This window comes from Megalobrama amblycephala, linkage group LG19 (assembly GCF_018812025.1).
Source record: "Megalobrama amblycephala isolate DHTTF-2021 linkage group LG19, ASM1881202v1, whole genome shotgun sequence".
Lineage (NCBI taxonomy): Eukaryota > Metazoa > Chordata > Actinopteri > Cypriniformes > Xenocyprididae > Megalobrama > Megalobrama amblycephala.
Window position 1 is genome coordinate 19,755,192 of NC_063062.1, and position 17,771 is coordinate 19,772,962.

The 17,771-nt window shown below is 37.2% G+C and overlaps 1 protein-coding gene across 8 annotated transcripts in view; it reads right to left on the reverse strand.

Moving 5' to 3' along the window:
* The window catches only part of LOC125253858 (kielin cysteine rich BMP regulator), a 98,301-nt gene that overhangs the window by 39,353 nt on the left and 41,177 nt on the right, over positions 1 to 17,771 (reverse strand). For 7 of the 8 annotated variants that reach the window (XM_048168067.1, XM_048168068.1, XM_048168066.1 and 4 more), the window contains exons 6-15: positions 15,425 to 15,501; positions 15,216 to 15,312; positions 14,960 to 15,042; positions 12,662 to 12,755; positions 12,466 to 12,539; positions 12,183 to 12,362; positions 7,999 to 8,092; positions 7,811 to 7,893; positions 7,581 to 7,674; positions 482 to 564 (exon numbers count right to left, since the gene is read on the reverse strand). In XM_048168067.1, the coding sequence (XP_048024024.1) occupies positions 482 to 564; positions 7,581 to 7,674; positions 7,811 to 7,893; positions 7,999 to 8,092; positions 12,183 to 12,362; positions 12,466 to 12,539; positions 12,662 to 12,755; positions 14,960 to 15,042; positions 15,216 to 15,312; positions 15,425 to 15,501 (959 nt within the window). Of the gene's footprint in view, positions 1 to 481; positions 565 to 7,580; positions 7,675 to 7,810; positions 7,894 to 7,998; positions 8,093 to 12,182; positions 12,363 to 12,465; positions 12,540 to 12,661; positions 12,756 to 14,959; positions 15,043 to 15,215; positions 15,313 to 15,424; positions 15,502 to 17,771 lie in introns of those variants that run through there. The other variant, XM_048168074.1, reaches the window with a different exon arrangement.

The following is a 17,771-nucleotide window of genomic DNA, read 5'->3' on the forward strand; positions in this document are numbered from 1 at the left end:
CAAGCCATTCTGTATGTGTATGCGCAATACTTCAGAGTCTTATCACCTTATTTTATCACAGAACTGCAAAAATAGAATACAAACAACATATCACTTTAAAGAACTTTAATTAGACAAATCTTAAATTATTAACTACGACTAAAGTCTATTTTGGGTGGATTAAATTAAAGATTTGGGGGAAATATATTGTATTAAACAAAAATGTTAACATTAAAATGAAGGAACACATGCATGGTAGAATATCATGTACGTCTAAATAAACAGTTCTAAATATTGAAGTTTATTGTTATGTTAAACTAAACAACTATAATTTTCTTCTCAAAACTGGCGCCTGTCCATTGACAATAATGCAGGCGGGAAATTCCTTTACGCTTCTAATCACAGCCGGATGTGACGACACGCGTACTGTGATAAAGGCCTATAGCACCTTTAAGAAGAAATTATAAATAAAATTTGCAAAGCAGGTTCTTACGTAACTTACCTCACATACACATCTGCCCTCACACGGTGGTCCTGGTGGCAAACTCATCCCATTCGGGATGTCCCTTCCATTCACATTACAACCTGTAAAAAATTAATGTTTGTAAATATATCAAACTCATATGTAGTATAAATAGCCATTTAATATAATTTAATATTTTTTTCTTGGAAAAACATCCACAAATTAAAGCGTTGAAAATGCCCTCACACCGGTGGCCTTAGGAAAACAGTGAACAGTGGGCAAGACATGCATTTAAGCAGGCAAATGTAGGAGAAATGTGCCATTTTCATTTTCATGTGTCACACTTCCTGCTGCAAGCAGGTGCTGCTTTGACTAGAACTGAAGACTGCCATGTAGATGTCTTCAGGCCAGGACTCTTATCAAACATGTGAAGTTTGGGGCAGATCGGGCATTGTTGCCAGAGTTACAACAGCTTCCTGTTTCATGGTGAAACATCAAACTTTGTCAGGCCGCCACGGACACACCCTTCAGTGAAAACTCTAGATCTTCACAATTTAACATCACTACGGCCTTAAGATTAGACTGACCAAATATGATGTTGTTCTGGTTAAATCTCTATGAGGAGTTAATCACAGTGTAAAACAACACATTTCCTGTTGCCCACAGGTGGCGCTATGACTGTAACTGAATACTGCATTGTAGATGTCTTCAGGCCAGGACTCTAATAAAACATGTGAAGTTTGGGGCAGATCGGACATTGTATGCCAGAGTTACAACCACTTCCTGTTCCATGGCGAAACATTGAACTTTGTCAGGCCGACACGAAGATGCCCTTCAGCGAAAACTCTAGATTTTCGCAATTTAACGTCGCAAAGGCCTTAAAGGATTACTCCACTTTTAAATAAATTTTTGCTGATAATTTACTCACCCCTATGTCATCCAAGATGTCCATGTCTTTCTTTCTTCAGTCGAAAAGAAATGAAGGTTTTTGAGGAAAACATTCTAGGATTTTTCTCCATATCATTCATTTCAATGGGCACCAAACGGTTGAAGGTCCAAATGGCAGTTTCAGTGCAGCTTCAAAGGGCTTTAAACGACACCAGACGATACCAGACGATGAATAAGGGTCTTATCTAGCGAAACGATTGGTCATTTAAAAAAGCGCAAATGCTGGCCTTGCTCTTTTCTCCGATGCGCATTCGTGACGTCACGTAATACGCAATTACGTTGAGAAGGTCACGGTTGACGTAGGCGGAAGTATCGAGTCAGTGTTCACCGGGTGTGTCTCATACGTCCTGAAAAGTGAAGCCGCGGGCTCTTTGATCGCCCCCTGGAGGCTGGATGCAGTACAGGTCATAAACCCCGCCCTCTCAATGCAGTCGAATGAGACTTCAGTGAAAACTTAAAAATAAATTCTGTTTCAAATAAAACTTTCTGAAAGATGGTTTTGGTCATTTAAGGTAGTTGTTATCACGCTGATATATATTCAATTGTTTGTTTTTGTGATGATTTAGATTTTAGCTAGCAATTTGATGCTATAAAAACGGGGCGTGTCGTCATGATTCGAAGTTGATTGACAGCTTGTCTGAGGACTGTCGGAGCTTCGAGGGGAGATTGAAGATGTATTAACTAACTATTAATTTTCGATTTCTTTGTTATTTAACACCAACAAAATTAGTTGTTCAGCAGTAAACTGTACTAACCGACCTACAGGATCTGACGGATCACTGAACCTTTTTCTGTAACATTAAATATGGGTGTTATAAGCTAATTAATAAATGTTATTAGTTAAGATAACACACCTAATGTTAACCATGTCGGGAAAAAGCAGGTGATCGTTATCTGGCAGTTACTTGTTATTTTTATGGGTATAAAATAATAATTAGCAGGACAAAACTAATGATAGCCTACTCTAATTACAGCAATCGATCTCCTGTAACGTTAGTTGAACTTGATTTAAAATGGCAGGACCATTTCTGACGATTTAGAGTTGGTTCTAGTGGCATATTATATTGATTTTATCTACTGAATTTGCTGTTTCAAAAATATTATTGCTCTAGAAACAGAATAGCCTATTATTTTATAGGTAGAATTTTAAATTGTATATAATTTTTATAGTCTATTTAAAATACATGAATGATGACGCGGTCGTCTGGGCGAAAGTTTGATACCGCGACTCCGCCTCCGGGCTCCACTGACGATTCCTTCTGCGCATGCCCAGGCTCCAAACTTTTTTTTTTTTTGACGTATTGCGTAACGTGTCAGCGCCCATTCAACGGCCCATTTTGGCTTCAGTTCAATACAATGGAAGGAAGCGGCGTGGCGTCGTCCATCTTTTTTTTTTTTTTACAGTCTATGGTGTTCACAGTACAAATGTGTGGAAGGAGGATCGTATACACATATTCAAATGTCTTTGTGTCAGTTTATTGTTTAACCCTTTGAGCGGTACGTTCCCACATTTGGGATGTTTATTTCTGTGCCCCTGGGCGTACGGTTCCACATATGGGATTTAGAATGTTCAGCGACGTCACATAACTGTTAACTGCTAGATTCAAACTGCTTTCGCGCTCTGTCATCACAGCTATGCAGTGTTTTCAGCCACATAATGTTTCTTTTGAGGTTTCAGACATTTAAATACGCATAAGCACCATTAAACAATACATTTGGAGTTTATAAAATACACACTGATGTCAGACGTCAGTGGAAGTATCAATAAACAGTGAATTCAAATATAATTTGCCGACATTTATTCATATCAGACACACATAATGGGTCTAACTATAAAGTTTACTCTCTTATTCTTCCAGTTTACCAGCCACTTACTTGCATATATTTCAGGAGAAACTGATGTATTCACCTGCTGTAAATCAGACTGACAGAACTCTGTGAACTGCAGTGCAAACTAAGATGGCGGCGCCCATCTCGCATTATAGATCAAGATAAAGATCATTTATAAAGGTTTTTAAAACATTTCAAAAAACATACTCACTCACACATATTTGAGAATCGGAATATCATATAGTTGAAGGCATGTATGCAAGTTTGCGAATATTTTAAATAAAAAAGGAAAAACAAAATAATAGTGATCCATCTCTCATACAGTGTTATTGTGGCTACGTTCAGCGCTCATGACACGCACGCGTCGCCATGGAAACAATAAGGGCAAACGTTCTAAATAAGGGTCGCCTAAAAAAACCTCACTCTGGCGGTCAGTTAGAATATTTTAAACTCACAAAAAGTGTGCGTATCCTGGGTGTTTTAATATTAGAAAGCCTAAAATAAAATTTTTGTCAGGACAGAAATTTGTGACTTTTCAGAGATTTCCTATACACAAATCCGCCGCGAACTCTATGGGCGCCGCCATCTTGCCTGCCGCCATTACTGCGTGCCTGCGAAGTGTGACGGTGTGACACTTGCCGGTGCCCTCTAATGACATTTCAATTAAAGTTCATCCTGCTCATTAAAGAAAATGTCTGGTGAAAGGGAACATGGGTAGATGATGTCAGGCAGTGGCCAAAACTTACCGATAAAGGTAATTTATTGACAACATAATGTAATAATGTAAAAATGTAATGTAATGTAATTAAGAAGTGTATTAATTGATGACAACAATAAAACTGAATGCTGTCATTACTAGCTGTGTTGCTAATATGTTCACAAGCTTAAGTTTCAAATAATTATTAGGCCATCCTTAAAAATATTCTTGTTTGCCATAACTCGACCGACCCTGTCAATTTAGGACCGACCCAATTAATTATTTTTCCCCTTTTAGTCCGACCGACTTGCCGATTGTAATTGCGTTAAGACCCACGGATTTTTTTTTTACTCTTCAAACAGCTAATACAAATGCAATAAAATGTGAGACACACGCAATTGACGCTTTTCACAAGCTCGCACGCCACACATCCATTTTCTCACGCACAGAAAAATCGCGAAGTAAAGAGGACACAGAGACCGACAGACTAGACAGAGCAGGTTACTTATGATAGAAAAAAATCTCAGCTCTCAGATTCTGTCAATTTTATTACGAAATTCAAACAGTAAATACCGTTTTGGTGCTTGTAAATGTGACATGCTAGAAATACAGATTAAAAAATATTACAACATCAAACGACGTATAATGTTATGTTCTTGTAAACATGTTTTTCAAAATGGATTTATGTATTCACACTTACCTTCGTCTGAGGTAAATCTCTCAGAAATGACCGAACGCTGTCAGCTAGCAGCTCCTCACACAGAACCTGTTTTGGCTGATATGTACTGTATTACATCTTTATTATATTTTTACTTATATCATTAAATAAAGTTGTTATTATAATAAAAAATGCATTATATTTAAATTGTTATTTTTAAATAATACTGCCAGCTGATAGGGCTCTCTGTATGTTTACAGCATTAAGTTAGGTGAGTTGTTTTTTTCTTGAGAAAAATTAATGCCTACCTTGTGTAGCCTAGCTAATATTTATCCAAATGAGTCAATATTAAATCAAATCACAATAATAATTAAATAATAATAATTGAATAAAAATAATAAAAAAAGTGTAGCTTACCAGAAATTGTAGCCTACCATGTAAACATTGTAACATGTCACTAAACCTAATAAAATTCAGCTTAGTTACTTTAATGTTTTGACAATCACAATACACTTAATGTGATGCAATAACAATTTTTTTTTTTTTTTTTTTTACATTTTTTACGACCTACCGACCATTTTTTATTTTTTTGGCTGTTACGGCAAACCAAAATATTTTTAAAGATGGCCTTAGCCACGACCAGTTGTAGCAATAAAATACATGTTCTTATAGGTATTCAAGATTATTTTATTAATCATCTGGCATGCGATGAGCCATCTCGGTTATGTGTTTCATCCACTTTTGACGCACATCTTGGTCCTCCGCTCGACCAGGAACTCTATGCAATCCGTATGGCCGTAAACATGGGCAGTCAATGTGCAACAAAGCTTCGTGGATTACACAAACGGTTTTATTCCAGGCCTGTAGTTTTGTGCTGTTGTTAAAACAACCAACCACACAACACGCTCTGCCCGGCATCACTGGACAGCATAAGTACTAAAAAAACTATATAGCTAACATCTGCTACAGCCTACGGGACCAACACGCTACTTCTGCTACTTCCTTAGCAGCAAGGCACGCAGTAATGGCGGCGCTGCTTTACTTCCGTGTTTCGCCGGATTTGTCTATACACAATCCTGAGCGAATGAAACTGTGGTTGCTACGCCTACGTCAACCGTGACCTTTTCAACGTAATTGCGTATTACGTGACGTCACGAACGCGCATCGGAGAAAAGAGCAAAGCCAGCATTTGTGCTTATAAAACTTAAACTTTTTAATTTTTTTTAAAAATGACCGATCGTTTCGCTAGATAAGACCCTTATTCATCGTCTGGTGTCGTTTAAAGCCCTTTGAAGCTGCACTGAAGCTGCCATTTGGACCTTCAACCGTTTGGTGCCCATTGAAATGAATGATATGGAGAAAAATCCTAGAATGTTTACATCAAAAACCTTAATTTCTTTTTGACTGAAGAAAGAAAGACATGGACATCTTGGATGACATGGGGGTGAGTAAATTATCAGCAAAAGTTATATTTTTGCTAAGGATTTTGAACTAATCCTTTAAAGAAACACTCCACTGTTTTTTGAAAACATTTTCCAACTCCCCTAGAGTTAAACAGTTGAGTTTTACGGTTTTCGAATCCATTCATCTGATCTCCGGGTCTGGCGGTACCACTTTTAGCATAGCTTAGCATAGTTCATTGAATCTGATTAGACCGTTAGCATCTCGCTCAAAAATGACCAAAGAGTTTCAATATTTTTCCTATTTAAAACTTGTCTCTTCTTTAGTTACATCGGCCAATGAAAGACTGACGGAAAATGAAAAGTTGCGATTTTCTAGGCCGATATGGCTAGGAACTATACTCTCATTCTGGCGTAATAAACAAGGTACTTTGCTGCCGTACCATGGGTGCAGCAGGCGCAATATTACGCAGTGCCTGTGACCCCCTACTTGCACATGGAGCGTGCCTTGCAACCATGGAGACATTTGTGAGAGACGGTGCGTAATATCATTGCGCCTGCTGCACCCATGGTACGGCAGCAAAGTTCCTTGATTTTTAGAGTATAGTTCCTAGCCATATATTTTCAAAAAAAGTGGAGTGTTCCTTTAAAGTCCCTGTGAACCGGAAGTTGCAAAGGACTTTTCTCCAGTGTTGTGACGTATTTCCAAGTGAAACGGAATATTGAATAGAGGGCAGAGTTTTACTTTAGCTCTCCATCTCTTGCTCATAGCAGACTAACGGTTGGAGGGGAGTCGTTTAAGCATTTTCAACCCAAGCCGTCAAACTGACGTCATCAGGAAAGGAACGCCATTTCGGACTGGAAGTAACTTTTCAGATTTGATTAAAGATTACCACAACAAACTATTTTTTTCTGTGTATTAACTTGCACGGATTAATTGTTCACCACAAGACTAGTAATATGCACTAACAAAGTAAATAGGGTCAATTTTGATTTCAAGCCGACTTTAAGATTACACTGACCAAATATGATGTTTATCTGATAAAAACTCTGGGAGGAGTTTGTTAAAGTGCAGCATCTGGAAATGGCAAAAACTGCTAAAATTTTGCAGAGAAAATTCAGAATATCTAACTTCCTGTTGGGTTTTCAGATTTTGCTTCCAAGGACTTTTTTATAGGTATTGGGCTCTTACATGTGTCTACCGATTTTCATACTTGTACATGAAACGTAGAGCGAAGGGCGCTTAATTGAAATTTTGTAGGTGGTGCTATTGAGTCAATTTGCCACACCCAATTCTGAAACCCATATCAGACATAAATTTTCACCACTTCTGACGCGTGTGCAAAGTTTCATGAGTTTTCAAGCATGTTTAGGCCCTCCAAAATTCGATTCATTTCAGAGAAGAAGAATAACAGACAATTACAATTATACAATTACAATAGGGTCGTCACACCATCGGTGCTCGGGCCCTAATAAATCATTCACAATAAGACAAGCAGTATGTATCAATAAAGTAAATCGACAGAATTTTGATTGCATGCTCACAAATGTTCTGTTTTTGACAGATTTAAAAACATCAAGTCATATTTAAAAGGTTGGACACACCGTCACAGACAGGACAGCAGGATCCAGGGGGTGGAGAGGCTGGGTTCTTACAGGGGACATGACATCTTACACTCACACACTGAACCTTACCCTCCTACAAAGAGAGAGAGAGAGAGAGAGAGAGAGAGAGAGAGAGATATTACATTTAAAAACTAAAACACTGATAGTCCATAAGACATGCAATACATTAAGAAAACAAGCTATGTATTCAATAACAGGTGGCGACCCACCGTGCATGTACAGGTCGTGCAGGGGTCATGAGGAAGCTTCCACTGAGAGCCGTGCAGGTGCCACACATTGTCCTGGACACAACCTTTATATTAAACAAAAGACTCTTTTGATGAGTATGAGCATGTCTGAACAAGTTACATGTCATTACAATTGACAAAAATGTACAAAAAGCTCACGTTATACTTACTTCGACACCTGGGACAGCACTGCCCACCTACAGTCTCCACCAAACGACAAGGAGATGTAGGACATGACTGAGTCTCACAGGCTATATTCCCTTCCTACAAGGAAAAAACACACACAACCTCCTTAATTAGTGCTGATTTAAAAGATACAACTTTAAATAACTAGTTAAAGGAACACTCCACTTTTTTTGAAAATAGGCTCATTTTCCAACTCCCCTAGAGTTAAACAGTTGAGTTTTACCGTTTTCAAATCCATTCAGCCGATCTCTGGGTCTGGCGGTACCACTTTTAGCATAGCTTAGCATATTTCATTGAATCTGATTTCATTGCGCCTGCTGCACCCATGGTACGGCAGCAAAGTTCCTTTATTATTACGCCAGAATGAAAGTATAGTTCCTAGCCATATCGGCCTAGAAAATTGCTTAGTACACGATGTAACTACAGAAGAGTCAAGTTTTAAATAGGAAAAATATTGAAACTCTTTGGTCATTTTCGAGCGAGATGCTAACGGTCTAATCAGATTCAATGAACTATGCTAAGCTATGCTAAAAGTGGTACCGCCAGACCCGGAGATCAGCTGAATGGATTCGAAAACGGTAAAACTCAACTGTTTAACTCTAGGGGAGTTGGAAAATGAGCCTATTTTCAAATAAAGTTGAGTGTTCCTTTATCTTTAAACTTTAACAGAAAATGACCAAAAGCACCAATGATGTGTTTCGAAGTAAATGCATCATCTTTTTGGTTAACGGTAAGGATAATGCATTACAAGCAATGTGTGTTATGTACAGTGCTGTTTTTTACTAAAATGGAATATATTAAAAAATTATTATCCAACAAAAGTGAAATAAAATAAAATATAAATATTACATGATAAATTTAAAGTAAAAAAACAAAACAAAAATTTAATTAAATTAGAAACAATTGAAAATTAGAAATGTAGTCTTGTTGTCTGGCTATCACCAGACCAAGCTCAATTTAAAGGTGCCATCGAATTGAAAATTGAATTTACCTCAGCATAGTCACATGCATACCCTCTATAGAAACCAGTGCTTCTAACAGCCGCTGCAGTGACGCGATGACTTTACCAGTCGGCGATTGGTTCTTATTTAGAAGGCTCCATTCAAAATAAGAGTGACACATCTTGTGTTATTTGATCTTACGTCCTTGTGTTCTTGCTCTACGTCATCATCAACCGTCGAAGTACAGTTTCAATAGAGGGTATGCACGTGACGTCACCTTCGACCGTTACGACTGCGGTCACGCCCACTGAGTGGCAAAAGACTGAAGGGGCTCGCACACCGGACGCGAAGCTCAGCGCCTCGCCACGTCTTTAAAATTCGAACGCATTGTTTTCTATGAGTGTACGCACACCGGCAGCGCCCAGCTACGACTCAAGGGGCTCGCACACAGGACGCAAAGCTCAGCGCTACGACACGTCTTAAAATTCGAACGCATTGTTTTCTGTTGTTTTCTGGGCGCCACGGACAGGCGCCGAATGTCGCCACCGGTGTGTGTACACTCATAGAAAACAACGCGTTCGAATTTTAAAGACGTGTCGCGGCACTGAGCGGCACTGAGCTTCGCGTCCGGCGTGCGAGCCCCTTCATCAGAAAAAAATATAAAACAATGCTTTCTAATTTGAAAGACGTGTCGCGCTGAGCTTCGCGTCCGGTGTGCGAGCCCCTTGAGCATTGGTTTTCAGCGTGTCATGAAAAACACACAAAACACATCCAAAAACGGGAAAGAGCTTTGTGATTGACTGTACACATAGCTTTGATACAAAACCTGAGGTATATATTTAAAAACTATATGTTTTAGGGCTGGACAATATGACGATGTAACATTGATATAAGTGATTAGGCGGATTTAAACCTACCTATATTAAGGTGACCAGATTTCTGAAATGGAAACCGGGGACATTTCCTATTTGAGTGGTCAAAATATCACCGAAATCTCATTTGTTATTAACTATTAATAAAAAACGGGGACAATACATTTTGGAAGGTTTTTGTTTTTTATTGTTCACTGTAAACCCTAGTAAGTTGAGACTACTCAAATGATTTGAGGAAAGTGATTCCCTCAGTTCAATTGAGTAATGGGGTAAATGACAACTCAATTTAATTGAGTTGACCTAATGTGGTCTTTTCATTGAATTAACTTAAATGTTTAAATACAGGTAACTTGAAAGGTAAATATGGGTTCCCTGTATCATTACATTAATAATAATTATGAATTAATTTTATTATTAGGATTTTTGGTCTGGTTTTAATACAATTCACCAAAAAACTATTACACTACTAACCAGGCCCAACTAAAAAAAGTATTACACTATTTTGAAAAATCACATTACAAAATTAAAACAACATAAATATGAGATAAGATAAATAAAATGGCATTTAACAATTATTTTTAACATTTATTATTGAATTTAATATTTTCATTTTCATGAGCTGTACAGAAATTACAACTTTTTAAACGTTAACTATTATTTTGCATTTTAGACTCATTTTAAGCACTAAGTTGCAAGTGTATTATTATTTTATTATAATTGTTTTATTTATTCATATCTGAGTGTACCTTCACCTCGTGATACAGTTAAGACGTGTGTGGAAATTGCTGCTTTGTGACTGAGGACGTTTAAATTGTCCAAAACAATCCAGCACCCTGTTGAAGCCCTGTTATAAAACACAAAACCGTATTACTTTAATTTAACATGAATAGTTAGTATGTTACTACCTTAAAAGTTGAAACCAATAACGATGTTTCTTTTGATAATTGATTATAATGGCGCTGTGCTCTGGTCCAGGTTATGTTCTTCATGAAGTAGCGGCGCGCGCGCGACCAAGTGTAGCAGTGACAGTGTAGCTGCACGGCCCCCTCTGTTGGTGAATACAATTATTACACGATTGCTCCGATAGGCCGACAGGCTGCTGTGTGTTGGTCGGGCTTTTCTGCAATGTATTTGTGGATTATTTTGAACGAGCTATAAAACGGGGACATTTCCGGGGACTGCTCCAGTCGGGGACGGAGCACCAAAAACCGGGATTGTCCCCGGAAAACAGGGACGTCTGGTCACCCTAACCTATATTGTAGTTATAAAATATTCACAGCAGATTTGCTTTATGTATTTCCCCGCCGTCGAAATCAGGCACATATAAATGTCAGGAAACACGACTCCTGGCTGCATGTCAATATCCATGGATTATGTTTATTTGACAAGTTGTAAGGAACACATTCAATTCCAACCTTTCGTGTAATTCATTAGTTTTACTCGCGTTTACGCAGTTTCCCCTGTAAAATCCAGTCCACCAGAGGGTATGCATCGACGTCACTTTCCCGCCGAAAGCGCGCTCCCTCAGCTGGACTGAGTGGCAAAAGAACCTGCTGCGTGACTGGATTTAACAGAGGAAACTGCGAAAACGCGAGTAAAACTAACGAATTACAATAAAGGTTGGAATTAAATGTGTTCCTTACAACTTGTCAAATAAACCTAATCCATGGATATTGACATGCAGCCAGGAATCGTGTTTCCTGACATTTATATGTGCCTGATTTCGACGGCGGGGAGACACATAAAGCAAATCTGCCTGTGAATATTTTATATAACGACAATATAGGTAGGTTTAAATCCGCGTAATCACTTATATCAATGTTATATCGTCACATTGTCCAGCCCTAAAACATATATAGTTTTATAGTATAGTTTTTGTCAATGTTGTCTAGTGAAGAAACTAATGAGTGAAGAAACATGTTACTTTTTGGATTTGCAACATAACACTTGTTTCAATTTCTAATTTTTTTTTTTTTTTTTTTTTTTTTTTTACAATTTTTGCAAACCTACATTCAGGGGTACATTTTACAGACAACGCTATAAGTAACACTAATTAAGTGGTGGTATGCAACTATAAAACTATTACTTTCCATAATAAGTTATAACATAATGTAAAACAATAAGCACATTACATTTACAGTAGTGTGTGAGGGGAAAAAAAGAGTAAAAGAGAGCAGGAAAATGTATCAGACAGTCCAAAAGTCACTAATACGAGCATTTTCATAATATAAAATATACATTTCTTTTAAATAATAATTACAATATTCTAATGTACAATGCCTAATTGTAACTTTGCACTCGATGAATCCAAACAAGGACAAAACAGAAATGCACATTGTCATCTCACAGCCTTACATTGCACACACAGCGTCTGCAGGGGTCACGGGGGGGTTGAAAAGAGACGCCATTTAGGACAACTTCCCCCTTAAAGATACAGCGGGAACAATCTCTGCAGCAGGAGCCAAACGGTGGCTTCACACCATCTTGACACGTTTGAGGACACTGTTGCACATTTACACATGCCTGTTTCCCACCCTGATGAGAAAAATACAAAACACAGCACAGTTTGATGCAAACTATAGGGAAATTTCATCCACTAACATGTAATACATTATGCGTGTAAGTGATAGAGAAGCACCTGACATATACAGGACTGGCAGCCATCAACGGTGCTGAAAGAGCCTTTGTACGGCCGACCGTCCACATCACATGCTGCAAAGGACACAATAAAGCACACAAATTACTGTGCAAGTAAGCAGTTCCAGAACCATTGGAGTCACATAGAAATGATAGAGCTAAAATGAAAGAGTTCAAATGTGCTTGTGAGCATGTACCAGAGCAGGTAGGGCAGCACACCCCACGTCTCCAGTAGGGGTTGGGACACGGGGTGTTTGGACACTGAATGGGATTACACGACACCTGACTGTTCTGCAAATAAACACATTCATTCCAGTTTAACATGTTAAAGGATTAGTTCACTTTCAAATAAAATCTTCCTGATAATTTACTCACCCCCATGTCATCCAAGATGTTCATGTCTTTCTTTCTTCAGTCGAAGAGAAATTAAGGTTTTTGATGAAAACATTCAAGGATTATTCTCCTTATAGTGGACTTCAATGGCCTCCAAACGGTTAAAGGTCAAAAATTCAAACCTTCAACCGTTTGGAGGCCATTGAAGTCCACTATAAGGAGAAAAATCCTGGAATGTTTTTTATCAAAAACCTTAATTTCTTTTCGACTGAAGAAATAAGGACATGGACATCTTGGATGACATGGGGGTGAGTAAATTATCAGGAAAATTTTATTTGGAAGTGAAATAATCCTTTAAAAGCTGTTTAGTTGGGCAAATTACATGACATGTTTAAAATTCAGCTCTTAGTAATTTTTTGTACTTTAGTAATTTATGTGGTACTGTAAAACTAAACAGCACAAAGCTAATGTACATGAATGTAAACGTAATAGTGTTAAAGGGGTCCTATAATGCCCCTTTTACAAGATGTAATATAAGTCTCTGGTGTCCCCAGAATGTGACTGTGAAGTTTCAGCTCAAAATACCCCACAGATCATTTATTATATCTTGTCAAATTTGCCACTATTTGGGTGTGAGCAAAAACACGCCGTTTTTGTGTGTCCCTTTAAATGCAAATGAGCTGCTGCTTCCGGACACTTTCCAGAAGAGGGTGGAGCTTTAAAAGCTCGCTTCGGTTGCTCAACAACAACAAAGCTGGAGAATCTCACGCAGCCAAAATGACGATTGTCAGTAATGGTGTTCAGCCTTACATTGTTCAAACTGGAGTCAGACACTGAAGGAGAGACTCAGGATGAAGTTACAACTTTTAGAATGCAACCGTACGTTTCTGAGCGGTTAGTGGATACATTTATGGAGTTGATTCAACTCATCGACTAGCATGTGCCATCATGTTAATATTTCGTGCAAATCCACCTCCATTTGTAAAGCAGTCCAGTGTAAAATGACGGCATGGCAACAACACTCTTCTACAATAATCTTCCTCTTCTCTAAAGCAGCCCATTATGGCCTCACCCCCTTTGTTCTGTGTTCTCTAGGGCAGGGTTTATGTAAATTTTAGGGTTAGTGATGTCACTAACCAGAGAAGAAGCTCGTTGTAGTCCATAAATAGAGAATTTTTTAAAAGAACATGTCTCCCTTTGCAATGAACTTTTGAGCGTTGCAATTTTGCAGACGTTTTTTATACTCAAACAGCAACATTCAACACTAACTAAAGTTAAAAAAAGTGAAATCACAATCAACCACCCCTTTAAGTATATCATTGATATACTATTACAGTTTTTAATATTTTGAATTAGATTTTATTTTTATATTTATGTATCTATGTTTTTACTTTATATTTAGTAGAAGTATAGTTAAAGTAATTTTGTTGTATTTTTGTAATTTTATCTTCTTTTTTTTTAAATTATGCCTATATATAGTATAACATGTATGTGTTCTGTTTCAGTTTAATTTTTGTTTGCTCTGAGTATTATTAAAGACTGTTTATTTTGGATATTCCTTCGTCATGCGCATTCTCTACAACACCCATTCCATGACATAGTTTTTATTCACTTTTATTCATTAGTTTTAGTTTATTTCAGTTGTTTTATTACAAAACTGTTTTTATCGTTTCAGTTTTAGTTAACTATAATAACCCGGAAACATGCATAACACAATTCATGTAACATTTGCGATATAAAATAGCATTTGGTCACCTTTTTATTATAGAAACTTTTTATAAACAGAAACTTTTAAAGTCTCTTGTTTGACCCCTGTAAGAACATTTACACTGTGTCTGCATATGCATGGTTTACCATTACATTCAAATATTTCACTGAAAAACTTAACATACATTCACCATTTTTATCTGCAAAACTTAATCTTTGAAATGTCTTTTGCTATTTCAGTTTGACCACTGGAACTTATTTAACATTTACACTCAACTATTAAAAGTCTGTATGCGTTAGTTTATACTTGACCCTTTTTTTTGTGAGCATGTTTTTTTACAGGTTTTGTGGTTCAGTTTTTTTTAATATTCAATTTCAATTTCAATTTTAATTTCAAATTATATTTCATTCCCACAAGGTGGACAAACACACATACATACACACAATAGACTCACAGAGCATTTGCAGTTGAGGCAAGGGTTTGATCTCGACACAAACACATCACCGTTCTCATAAATTTGACCTTCATGTTTACATTCTAAAGATTAACACAAAGAAAAAACAATACACCATGTGAGGCAAATGCAAGATGTAAGTATTTTGGAGAACTATGTTAATACCATATTTTATTAATATGGCACTCATTCATTGGTATATATGAAAGTACAGTGTGGGTATTAATGTGTATGTATAGAGATGCATTGTGGGTACTTGTTTGGCAGTCACGGCAGCATGATCTCTTAGGAACAGACGGTTCCTCACAAGACTGTGATGGGCATGGATTCACATCACATTCTACTCTTTCACGCTAAAGAAGAAACACACACACACCAAAAACAATGTCAAAATGACACAAGAGATGCCAGTGCTTGAGAAGCACATGAGTGAAGATCACAGACTAAATCTTTTAGATTTCCTACCTTACACGTACAGCGGTTGCAGTCGTCTGGGCTGAAGACATCGCCGTTTTTGTAGATATTGCCATGAAAGCTGCATTCTGCAATCAGAGACATACACAAAAATGATACCCCTATGAGACCTCCTGAGAGAATCATGTGAGATGAACTACTGCAGGTAAAAGTGTGTGCAAGCATAATTCCTGCCCACATAAGATCGAATCTTATCAACAATATGAACTCTAAAACATGTCTATAGGTATTCATAAGAGACTGCACCAGACATCTGATGTCTGAAAATGAGTTTTAACAGCAGTTCAATGAGTTTTTGTGTAAAGTGGGGTTGAAAAGTTTGAGACCAAACTTAAATTTCCTTCATTCAAAATCTAATTTTAAGATGTATATAAACAGGACTAAGGATTCTGATAAATGAAAAACAAAGACACCTTATTGACGTAAAGTGAAGAAGAAAAATGCAACATTCTATTAATCAAATAAACAAATTAGTGACATTATGTGACGCTTTTGTACAGATGGTGTTATGTTCTTGTTTTGATTAAAGCAAAAGATGCTTTAATATCATTATTTTCACAATTATGTTCTGTTTGAGTTTGTTCTCGATCTTTGCTTTTCCTGCCAGCCTGAGTTGTTTATTAGTTTCTACTGATTCGTCATTCTGTTCAGCAGAGTGTGATTCATTTTCTTTGTTTGTCTCTTGTATTGAAGTTCCTGTGTTTCTGATAGTTGTCTGGTCTCGTCAATATTTAAAGGTGCCCTAGATTATGTTTTTAAAAGATGTAATATAAGTCTAAGGTGTCCCCTGAATGTGTCTGTGAAGTTTCAGCTCAAAATACCCCATAGATTTTTTTTAATACATTTTTTTAACTGCCTATTTTGGGGCATCATTATAAACGCGCCGATTTTATGCTGCGGCCCCTTCAAATCCAGTGGTCCACGCCCACAGTGCTCGTGCTTGCCTTGAACAGTGCCTTAACAAAGTTTACACAGCTAATATAACCCTCAAAATTGATCTTTACAAAGTGTTCGTCATGCATGCGGCATGCATGCATCGGATTATGTGAGTATTGTATACTGTTATATTGTTTACATTGATTCTGAATGAGTTTGAGGCTATGCTGCGTGGCTAAAGCTAACATTACACACTGTTGGAGAGATTTATAAAGAATGAAGTTGTGTTTATGCATTATACAGACTGCAAGGGTTTAAAAATGAAAATAGCGACGGCTCTTGTCTCCGTGAATACAGTAAGAAACAATGGTAACTTTAACCACATTTAACAGTACATTAGCAACATGCTAACGAAACATTTAGAAAGACAATTTACAAATATCACTAAAAATATCATAATATCATGGATCATGTCAGTTATTATTGCTCCATCTGCCATTTTTCGCTGTTGTTCTTGCTTGCTTATCTAGTTTGTTGATTCAGCTGTGCACATCCAGACGTTCTGCCCTTGTCTAATGCCTTTCATAATGATAATGTTGGGAACGTGGGCTGGCATATGCAAATATTGGGGGCGTACACCCCGACTGTTACGTAACAGTCGGTGTTATGTTGAGATACGCCTGTTTTCCGGAGGTCTTTTAAACAAATGAGATTTATATAAGAAGGAGGAAACAATGGAGTTTGAGACTCACTGTATGTCATTTCCATGTACTGAACTCTTGTTATTTAACTATGCCAAGATAAATTCAATTTTTCATTCGAGGGCACCTTTAACGGTTGTTGCTTTGCCTACATCTTCGTTACTCTATGTGGATTTGTAATTAAAGACTTTTGACTTTCATCATCCTCGTCGTATGTGCTAGACTATTGTTTCTGACAATTATCATTAATGCAACATCAATACATATTTCAATATATATGCCAATATATATACATATACAGTACATGCATAATCATTAGGCATGTTGTGATCATATTTTTTTTTTCAATTGAAAACATCAATCTTAATAATTACTATTAAGATTATATATAATCATTAATAGGCGATAAATTGCCAGCAGGCTGTGAAGCCACCGGAAGTGTTTGAGTGGTCATCTTAAAATTCCCTACCAACAGAAGGCCTCGTTGACTTAGACTTACAGCCAAAAAATTGACCTAAAATCACCCGACTTTCAGTGAATCAGTCATAAATAAATAGTTTTTACGATATATGAAGAGTTTGGTTCCAAAATGCGATAAACGCCATTTTCAAACAAATTGAGTTTCCTGGTCGGTATTGAAAAGTAATTTATTAATTTTGGGCAAAATGCGATATCCATCATGTTATTCTGTCATGTTTTCTCCCTTTCTTTCCAAAACGCGACAAATGCCAGTCTCCTTTTTCTGCAGAATGCGATATATC